At 50.3% G+C, this 10979-nt stretch overlaps 1 protein-coding gene across 1 annotated transcript in view; it reads right to left on the minus strand.

Annotated features, from left to right (window-relative positions):
• CFAP251 (cilia and flagella associated protein 251) overlaps positions 1-10468 on the minus strand; it is a 38207-nt gene extending 27739 nt beyond the window's left edge. Inside the window, exons 1-9 of the mRNA XM_028710353.2 lie at positions 10246-10468; positions 8964-9301; positions 7050-7592; positions 5095-5235; positions 3871-3980; positions 3545-3653; positions 2871-2951; positions 1362-1439; positions 783-827 (exon numbers count right to left, since the gene is read on the minus strand). Coding sequence (XP_028566186.2) covers positions 783-827; positions 1362-1439; positions 2871-2951; positions 3545-3653; positions 3871-3980; positions 5095-5235; positions 7050-7592; positions 8964-9245 — 1389 coding nt within the window. The 5' untranslated portion in view covers positions 9246-9301; positions 10246-10468. The remainder of the gene's footprint in view (positions 1-782; positions 828-1361; positions 1440-2870; positions 2952-3544; positions 3654-3870; positions 3981-5094; positions 5236-7049; positions 7593-8963; positions 9302-10245) is intronic.
• Between the last annotated feature and the right edge of the window lie 511 nt (positions 10469-10979).

Raw genomic sequence — 10979 nt, forward strand, 5'->3', positions numbered from 1 at the left:
ACTTTTAGAAGACATCTGAAGGCATCCCTGTTTAGGGAAGTTTTTGAAGTTGTTAATGTTTGAAGTTTTATTCTGTTTTTAATGTTCTGTTGAAACCCGCCCAGAGTGGCTGGGGAAACCCAGCCAGATGGGCAGGGTAGAAATTATTATTATATTATTATTATTTGTTCAGCAATTACACATTCAAAACAGAATGAGTCAAATGACATGAACACAAGCAGCAGGGTTGGATGGGACAAAATACCCTACACTTTAAAGGTTTGCTTTCAGTTTAATTGCGCCATCAAGGTACTAACAGGCAAGTATTTAAACTGTTTACAACACTGGCCTTGGACTGGAGATAGCCAGGGTCAGCCAATTGTGTGAATTGGCCTCTGGGTGTCTAGCCATGGTGAGTTTGCACACAGATTGTCTGGTCACCTGTTTTTGCTGAAGGACTTTGGATTTGCTTGCTGCAGAACCGTAACACAAAACATAGGAGCCAACTCCTAGGGGCTGCCGTCCCTTTGCCTCCCCATAAAATACTTGAGCCCCACCCCCAGTTGGTGGGTGGTGCTGAGAAGGAAGAGCAGCAACAGATGCCCCTGCGTGCTTGCCCACTGGCTCTCTGCCTGGCAAGCAAGCAAGCAGGGGGCACCATGCAAAAGAAGAAGACAACGACGGGCAGCAGCTGGCAACAACAGTGGTGGCGAGATAGAGGAAGAGTAGGAGGGCGCCTTGCCCAAAGGCCCTCCAAAGGGGTCAGTTCTGTACATTCCTAAGGTGATCAATGCAATACTCACTTTATCTGTCAGGGGCGGAGCATGGTAGTGCAAGATGTCGGCATTCTAAGAAGACATGGAGGAAAAAACAGAATCAAATCTCAGACACCACCAAGGCCTGTCTCCCACCCCCCCACTTCACTGTGAGCAGCCCATTTCTAGTAAGCTTATTATTCTAGGAACCTTCTAACATCATTTTCTTCTTTCCTCCCCATCACTTTTTCCTTTCGTGCCATGTCTTTATATAACAAGGGCAGAGCCTGTGTCTTGTTTTTGTTGACCCACAAGCCTTCTGGGAACCTTTCCAGCTGATGAGCGGAGGATAAATGCATTGGATGTGTTAATGAATGAACCTGGGACCTTCTGCGTGCAAACCAAAAGCTGAGTTATGGCCCCTCCCCAACGTTTTCAGAAGTGCCGGCACTACCCAGGCCAAAGGCAGCCTTGAACCTTGGCTGGGATTTCCAGGAGGCTGAATTCTGACCATTTCTGTGTTGGAGCTGTGCAGTCATAAAAGAGAGAAGACCTACATCCCCCGTGGACTTATTACCAGCTAAAACAACATACCAAAGTACAGCAGACATTTTTATTCCAACTTACCCATATGTAGAAGATGACTTGAATTTCACTGTTGCTGACCAGCTCATTATGGTCTCGGGAATTAAAGGCAATGTAATTCTGGGAAATGAACAAGCTCAGAGGTGACAGCAGTAGCAGAATGACACTTTAGCTCAGGGGTCAGCAAACTTTTTCAGCAGGAGGCCGGTCCACTGTCCCTCAAACCTTGTGGGGGACCGGACTATATTTTTGGGGGGGAATGAACAAATTCCTATGCCCCACAAACAACCCAGAGATGCATTTTAAATAAAAGGACACATTCTACTCATAAAAACAGGCTGATTCCCAGACTGTCCGCGGGCCGGATTTAGAAAGTGACTGGGCCGGATCCGGCCCCCAAGCTTTAGTTTGCCTACCAATGCTTTAGATCATGGCACTTATAATTTCTTCTCATTTGGAAGCCTACACAGAGTTTGACCCCTAAGTCAGCCTTCCTCAAATGGATGCCTCCCTCCAGATGTCTCAGACCCCAACTCAGACCATGTGGTCAATGGGCAGGGCTGATGGGAGTTGTAGTCCAGAACATCCGGAGAGCTCCAGGTTGGGAAATGAAATCTGATGCCTAAGTATTAACTAAGAATCAGTTCACACACTTTTTTTCTGCTACACTGATAAATTGTTGTTGTTTCTACAGGTAAGGATTCACAGAATCAATATAGTGTGTGCACGCACACAAATGTCCACATCTATCTCACCAGTCATACATAAAGGTAAAGGGACCCCTGACTATTAGGTCCAGTCATGACCGACTCTGGGGTTGCGGCGCTCATCTCGCTTTATTGGCCAAGGGAGCCGGCGTACAGCTTCCGGGTCATGTGGCCAGCATAACTAAGCTGCTTCTGGCGAACCAGAGCAGCGCACAGAAACGCCGTTTACCTTCCCACCGGAGTAGTACCTATTTATCTACTTGCACTTTGACGTGCTTTCGAACTGATAGGTTGGCAGGAGCAGGGACCGAGTAACGGGAGCTCACCCCGCCGTGGGGATTCGAACCACTAACCTTCTGATCGGCAAGTCCTAGGCTCTGTGGTTTAACCCACAGCACCATACATATGCGGTGCTTTAAAAAGGAATGAGAAAAGCCTGTGTGATGCAGTGAATGGAGCATTTGGAATGGCGAGACCTGGGCTCAAATCCCCAGGTAGTAAGGCAGCGGCCAGAGGCATGTCACAGCCTGGCCTGTCTCACAGGCTGACAAGAAGCTAAAGGGGGCGGGGGGGGGGTCCAATGTACCTTGCCTACAGCTCCGTGGAGGGAAGGCTGAATACAAAGTAAGTAAGCAAGGAGGATGAAGGAGTCATCTAAGAGATCCTAAGAACAGCTTCACCACCACAAACAGGATACCACAGCAGAATTGCTCAGTTGCTCTTAGATGAAATGCTTTTACTTTGTTTTTGCTTTTAATTTGTGGATGTGGGCTCCCTGGAGGGAAAGGGGTGGGATATAAATCCAATTCACCCACCAATAAAACAAACCAAATTCATGTCTCACCTGGAAGCCAAACTGCGGCTGGATTTCTACGCTGCAGACAGGCTTTGTCTCAGGTGAGGTCCACCTCCAAATGCAAACTTTCTGATGTGATGAAGAAAGCACGATTATGGACAGGAGTGAGGTTACACTTTGTCTCAAAGACCTGCACTGACTGCCCATTTGTTAGGTCTCTGAGGCCCTTAACAGCTTGGGACAAGTTTGTTTGATGGATTGCCTCACCCCAAAGGGTGCATACTTGTTCTAATACTGCCCCCAGTGCTTTTTTTCCAGAAAACGGGTGCCAGAGCACACTCCCTTAGAAGACCCACCCCAGAGCCCCACTGGTGGAAGAAGAGGGGTGCAGAGGGAGCACACTGTTCCTGGCAGTGTGATCCCAGTGGGGAGCCATTGTGACTGCCCGCCCCTGCAGGTGGTGTGCCACACCCCCAGGACACGCGCCAGCCCCGCCCCCGCCTGGTCTCCGCCTCCCCCCCCCCCCCAGTGCCGAAGCCTGAAGCTCCACCACTGCAGAGCCCAAAGAGTCCATGTTCTGGGAAATCCTGACTGCTTATAACCCATTAAACAAAACTGTTCACGCCCCCCCACCACCATCAAGAGTGCCCCCCTCACTTCTCTCCTTCACGAATTCGAGGCACCCTATTTAGAGGATTCAGCGCAGGAAATGCTTCATTTACCTGTACTTCCCCAGCCCCGATGGTAGCCAAAAACTTGGAATCATGCGAAATTGCGATGGCGCAGACTCCGCCCTCTGGGTGGCTGTCAAATATGGTGTGCACAGGAATCCTGGAGAACACAGCACACACTGAATGCTCTGCAACTGAAGCATGTTCACTTCTGCCCTGGTGGGACAGAGGCAGCCGAGACCTTGGCTTTAGGGCTGCCCAATTACCCACCAAGTTTTAAGAGTCGCGACACCAACACTATTGGCAGCTAAGGCCAATGCGGGAGAGGTCTGACGCAGAAATAAATGGTTAGCAAACCTCCTCCACCAGATGCTTACGCAGAGTATCCGTCCCAAACAGTCACCATGCTCTGGGGGCCCCTGTCAGCTGTTGCTATCCACCTTCGGTCTTCACTTATGCAGATGCAGGAAATGCAGTCTGTGTGTCCCTGGAAAGTCAAAGGAAGAGAGCGAGCCCTGCAGAGGCAGCTCATGGGAAATCTCCCTCAAGCCGGTATGCTAAATGTTGGACCCTTTTTTTATTGCGGACATAACCTTGTGGGTAATCTGTCAAGGAATGCATCTCAGTGGGGCCACTGCCAATGGCAGGTGCATACTTAGGGCAGCACACCCGGTTTCCCTACATGGGACACAGGGGGGCCTTCCCAAAGCCTAGTAAGCGCTGTACTTTGGGACGGAGGCGTGAGGGCTCTGACAGGGTCCTGCAGTCCTTACCCCAGCCTAGTTAGTGCTTGCCCAGCTTTGGGAAGGCATCGTGAGAGGTGCAGGCCACAAATTTTGGCCTCAAACAGAGCTCCATGTGACCAAGGTCCTCCCCTGCGGCACCAGAGAGAAACGTGCTCAGGATTGAGTCGTCTACAGTCAAACCCTCCACCCTTCAGTTTTCATCATGGCGACTTCAGATTACAGTTCTCTCTGTTAGCTAAGATGTGCCGCCAAGCAGGCAGGTGGGAGGGCAAAGCGGCTGAAACAAGAAGAGCAAACAGGAAAAACCCTTCCGACACGGGACCTTTTTCACCTTCGGTACAGGGCAAGATGGCGCCCCATCCAGTTTCATGTGCAGAAGCTGACCAGAAGCGCTGTCAGCAGGGAAACTTCCTCCACTGTGCTTGAGGGCAGCATACTAGCGGAAGGAACCTAGTATAGGGCAGCTGGGGAGTGGTGTTGGGATAATGGGGAGCTCTGTGTGCGCCCTGAAATCTGCCCGGCTGCTGCCCTGAGGGGTAGCACAAGATGGCTGCCCCAACACCAGTGTGGAACAGCGTCTCAGCTGCCCGTTCAGTGAGTTTCTGTGCACAGAACGGGATGGGGCACCATCTTGTTCTGTGCCTCAGGCAGAAAAATCTCTCAAGCTGGCAGAGGGGGGGGGGGGAACAGGCCACATGCCACACTCAGCTCTGTCTTCCAGCATCAGGTCACCGCTCCTCCTCCCTCCTGCCATCTGCCACTGCGGCCTGAAGCCTCCTCGTCATTTGGCCTGATGGGAGGAGGAGAGGAGAGAACAAATGGGTTCTCCAGCACCGATACGGAACTGACCCCTACCTGGAGGAGATATTGCCTGTTCCTGAGGACATCATGGATCACGGCCGTGTGAGAGGAGACGTATAAGATCACTCGGTAGTCTTCATCAAGCAGGTTGAAAACCGGGAGTTCGCTGTTATAGCCAAAGACCCAAGACAAACTCTGAAAGAGAAAGACAGAGCAGGGAGGCTCTGCTTAGTAAAATAATAATAATAATACACACAGAAAAACACACCCCAACATCATTTTTTACTGAGGTAAGTAAGCCCAACAGCACAACTGGTGCAGGTAATGAGTCCCAAGGAAGCATCTTGGAGGGGCTGCTCAGAGCAGGACAGCGATGGGGGGGGGGCTGAAGGAGCTGCCTGTTGGCAACACTGGGGAGGGGGAGGGGCTGTGCCAGGGAGCGGGGCGGGGCAGAGGGAGGGAGTTACAAATGATGAGTCAGATCACATCATACAGCAGCAATATGCTAAGTGTTCCTGTCGTAAAGTGTGCACAGCAGTGTGGAAACGCCTCCCCCCCCCCAGCAGCAATCAAAAACATATTGTGACCACAAATGCCATAAATTAAATTTGCATGCAACCATGGATTTTGTGCCCTTCCAGACTGGTACTTGGTCTTTATTTTTTATTTTTTGGTCTGGGTGTCTTCTGCAACAACATTAACATTGTGGAATAAATGCGGTATAATAATGTAATGACAACGTAGCTTATGTAATTTACATAATTAATTGTGTAAATTAAGTCATTTCGCTACAGCAGAAAACGACACAAATAGTGTAAGCCTGCAACTTACACGGGGGTTACATTCCTGGGATCACACCTAAAGCAAAACCGTGTATAGACAAAACACACTGACTGCGATGGAGGGTGGGATTGCCAAAGACTTCCCCTCTGCACACTCACCCCCTTTCCGCCTCCTTTTTAATTTTGCCTAGTGCATAAAGCTGAATGTGCACAAGTTACATGTGCTTCCATTGCGAGTGTACTCTGATGTCATTTTTGGCAGTGGAACAGAAACTGGGGGGGGGGGGGGGATGCAGGACAGAATGGAGAAAGATGCCTCCTTACATCCTGTCACAGAGCTGCCCTGAGACCATCACAAGCACAATCATGAATGCACAACTTTAAAATGTCTAGATGGGCCCTTGAATGAAACTGATGTTTGACTGGGAGACTCCCAATAACGCTTGTACAGTACAACCAGAATTTTTTTGGCCAATTAATTTTTATCGGTTTTCAAAAATGTTCAGTACAACCGGATCTTACACTGGGGTCATGTTCTGGGTGTGGTGCATATATGCAAAAATGCAAACCAGTGTGGTGTAGTGGTTAAGAGCGGTGGACTCGTAATCTGGTGAACTGGGTTCGCTTCCCCGCTCCTCCACATGCAGCTGCTGGGTGACCTTCGGCTAGTCACACTTCTCTGAAGTCTCTCAGTCCCAATCACCTCACAGAGTTTGTTGTGGGGGAGGAAGGGAAAAGGAGATTGTTAGCCGCTTTGAGACTCCTTCGGGTAGTGATAAAGCGAGGTATCAAATCCAAACTCCTTCTTTTCCAGAGCTGGCATACCACATGGGCCTTGTCTCCCTAGCAAAACAGAGAGCTTTGACTGGGCAAGGCCTGCTCAGCCTGCCAGCTTGGCAATGCTCTTGCGAGATCTCACAAGGCTGCCCGAGTTCCCACAAGATCTTGTTGTGCAAACATCCCCCCAGTTCCAGAGACGGCACAATGAGATGGCCTGTCCCAGTAAGAAGCAGAGAGCTTAAAAGCTCTTTTTGCACAGTGAAAACCTTCCCTTCATTTAATTTGCGGAATTCAAACTGATCGGCCTTCAATCGCACATGCGTGAAGTCGCACAAGTTTATAATGAGCATAAGATGTGATTGTATTTTACCGCAAGAAGACAGAAAGGAGGTGGAGCTTCTCTTTCATTGTTCTACTGATGCCGCTCCGTTTCTGAGCAATACTCACAAGTGGGTGTACCGAGAGTGGCCTGCTGGTCTCCTCTAAGGTCATGCCAGGGAGGGCTGAAGAGACAGCGGATTCCTCCTGCCCCTCTGCTGGCGTCAGGCTGCTGGCTGCAGTCGGTGCTTGGGAAGGGCCACTCTCTCCTTGGGCTGTTTTCACCTCCGTTTCCCGGCTGGCCCTTTCATCCTCACTTGAGGGCCCTGTGCCTCCAAGGGCAGCGTTGACTTCGTGGCTCACCTCGGCCTCGGCCTTTGTGGCCGGACTGCCAGGCCCACCACTGCTTGCGGAGCTTGCAGCTTGTCCCGAGGCAAGGGGCTCTCTGAAGCTCACCGCTGCCTCTCTGGGGCTCCCGGCTTCCTCTCTCCTGGCAACACTCTGGGTGCGCATGAGGCCACGTCCTTCCTCTGCACCAGCCACGCTCTCTGCACCTTGGTTCTCTGCTGCTGCTGCTTCCCTGGCGGGGGACTCCTGAGTCTTTTTGCTGCTGGTCTCGTCTTCTGGGACTCCAGGCTCTTCCTCCCCTGAAGGCTGCTTAGCCGCTATTTCCTAAGAGGCAAAACAAAGTTTTGGGTTGAACACCCTGCTTTGCAGAGGAGAGTCCTCTATTTAAACTGTCTCTTTGAAACCACCAAGTCCAGAAAAGAGGCAAAAGAAGGGAGAGGCCACAGCTCTTGACACTGACCACCAGAAGTTCCCTGGCTAGATTTCCCCACTATCATGAGATGTTTTATATTCCTAGTATTACCATCATTGCTACTACAACTACCAGAAGTGGCCCAGGTGCCACATAATGCTCGTTTCGCAGTTGTAAGGAATCAATCTTTGGAACTCCCTGGCTATTGGCCTCAGGCAAATGCCTTCACTGTAGTCTTTTCAACAATTTTCTTTAGCGAAGTCTGTTCAGACATGTAGAATGCTGACATGCGCTTTTATTTGCTTTTGCTGATCACTGATTTTTAAAAATGTTTTAGCTGTTTTTATTGATAATTTTATTGTTTTATTCCTTTTGAAAACCACTTTGAGGGGTTTTTTTGCAATCAATGGGTATAATATGACATAGATAATAAATAAATAAATGTTAGCAGAGTACAAATGTTACAATAAACAGATATGTATATAATAGGTTCACGGGGGGGGGACCAATAATATATACATACAAATGCACGAAAATGGCCTAATAATTTATTCTAATTTGTATTTCTATTCAAGTTATGGCAACCATTGCTAAATCTGCACTTAAAGGTAAAGGGACCCCTAACCGTTAGAGCCAGTCGCGAACGATTCTAGGGTTGCGGAGCTCATCTTGCTCATCTCGCTCACCCGTTGCGGGGATTTGAACTGCTGACCTTCTGATTGGCAAGCCCTAGGCTCTGTGGTTTAGACCACAGCACCACCCGCGTCCCTAAATCTGCACTTACAGACTTATAAATAGGCACTTGCAAGTTCAATGCAAATTGCCATCCACTTTGGTCTCCTTGCCTGCCTATGAATAAGCAACAACATCCCTCTCAGGATAGCACCTTCACTAAGCCAAAGTTTTGAAAAAGAGTGGGGAGAGGGGGTGTCCAGCTGTGGAGATCTTTGCAGGTTATACATTTTCAGTTTGCTTTAAGTGCTTGCAAAAACTGAATAGTTTATCAATTTCATGTGCAGGAGCCCAAACTGCAAAGCCCTGAATCTCTGCTCCCTGGTGTTCACCCAGCAATACTCCAAATACTTCCAGGCCTATCAATACTTTCATGAGAACTAGAAACATGATGTTTATTATTAGTCTTTCAAAATGAAAGGTGAGCTCCCTAGGACGCTGCATGCTGTGTGCCCAACTACAGAACAAAAAGCCCTGTGTCTTTGGGCCACTGGGGCACCTCTGCTGATTTATGGGACTCACCATAACAAATGCTTTGTGTGAATACTTACACCAGGTAATCTGGTGGCAGCAGTGTTGTTGGAAGTTTCCAGTAGGGTCGGAGAGCTGCTGGTTTCTGCTGGGGAGGCCTGCACTGGTGCCTCTCTGTCAAAAGTGACTTCCATGGGTTCTGCTGGAAATTGGGGCTGTGGGTTGGGCTGGCTCTGAAGGCTTGGCTCCGAGTCCATAGCAGCACCCACAACCTCCATCTCTTCTCTTGGTGCCTCAGTCGCTTCCTCCGATCCTTTTGTCCCCTGAGAAGGGGCTTCCATTTCATTGGTGTCTTCCTCCATCTCCAAGAAACTTTACTGGAAACAAGCAGCCTTGTGCCCAGTGTGACTCAGGAACTCTTAAGAAACAAATAAATAAATAAGTGCAGTTTTGAACAGCACAATCTACCATATTGGTTCTCAGTGGTGCCCATTTGTATCCAAACACAGACAACAACCTGTTCCTTGCTGTCACAAACCTCCATGCAAAGTTTGACCATCATCTCTTTAAGAGGTCTCCATAGGGACAGAGAACAGAAAAACGACTTTGTAAAATATACAGTATATATAGTATATATAATTATGAAACAAGCACCCAAGATTGCCCACTAATGAGGGAAAAAATACTCCAGGCTGCTTTTACGTCTTTCGTATTCTAGGCAACAATCTTAACCCCACTTACCAAGGAGAGAAGAGTGCGGGGAGAGCCAGTGAGGCACAGTGGCGAAGAGCGCCAGGAGCCTTGACAGTTAAGTCCAGTCTTGGCTGACTCTGGGGTTGCGGTGCTCATCTTGCTTTACTGGTCGAGGGAGCCGGTGTTTGTCCGCAGACAGCTGGGTTATGTGGCCAGCATGACTAAGCTGCTTCTGGCGAACCAGAGCAGTGCACAGAAATGCTGTTTACCTTCCCGCTGGAGCGGTACCTATTTATCTACTTGCACTTTGACATGCTTTCAAACTGCTAAGTTGGCAGGAGCTGGGACTGAGCAACAGGAGCGCACCCCATCATGGAGATTCAAACCACCAACCTTCCGATTGGCAAGCCCTAGGCTCAGTGGTTTTGACCACACCACAGCGCCACCCACCAGGGTTCAAATCCCCCACTTGGGCACCACTTTGCCATCAGAGTGAGGGCCTCGGGCCAGTCCTTGCCTCTCAGCCTGCCCTACCTCGCAGGGCTGTTGTGGTGGGGGATTGGAGGTGGGGGGGGAGAACCACCCCGTGCAGGGATCCCCTTGAGCTCCTTGGGGGGGAAAGGGAGGGGCACGAATATGCAACGCAGCAGAGGCAGCAGAGAGACCTACCTCCTCCCCTGCCCCTTTGCAACAGACCCCCAGGAGCCCCGGGCCTCGCCAGCCGCCGCGTAGCTGCTCCTGCGGGACCGGCAGCTGTTTGGCTTCCTCCCCTTGTTGCCATAGCGACCGGCGGCAGCCCGGGCCCTTGCCTTTCGCCGGCGCGCGGGAGTTGACGGGCGGGGCTATGCAAATTAAAGACCAATGGCGGCCCGAGAAGAGGAGGAGGGCGGGGCTTAACGTTTCCCCTTTCGGAGGCTGCGCGAGCCGAGAAGCCGCCAGGTGCGCTTTGCGGAGCGTGGGGAGCGCCGCTCGCGCCCGGCAGGTGCGCCCTTGGCAGCGCGCAGGTGCTCGCCCGCACCTGGAAGGCGGCGGGAAAGGGGTCCTGGGTAACTGAGGAGGAAGGTAGTGGTCGCTGCTCCGCTTTGTGCGAGGGCTGAAAGTCCGCTCTCTTTTCTGCAGGGGGGGGGCGACTTGAATAAAATACTTGGGGGAGCCCCAGGTGAGCCCGGCCCACATAATCTAGTGGCCATGCCCATCCACTTTCGGGGGGGCGAAGACCCCTTGGCCCCTGGGAGTTGGATCCTATGGAGCCAGACTTCTCGCAACACCTCCTCCACTTTCCTGCTTTTCCTTTTTTTTTTTAATAATATTTTCATTCATTTTAACATATAGATTATAAAATGTACCAGAGAACTTATCACTTATACAATTTTTTTGGACTTCCATCAGCACCTCTGATGATC

Source organism: Podarcis muralis, chromosome 16, assembly GCF_964188315.1.
Source record: "Podarcis muralis chromosome 16, rPodMur119.hap1.1, whole genome shotgun sequence".
NCBI lineage: Eukaryota > Metazoa > Chordata > Lepidosauria > Squamata > Lacertidae > Podarcis > Podarcis muralis.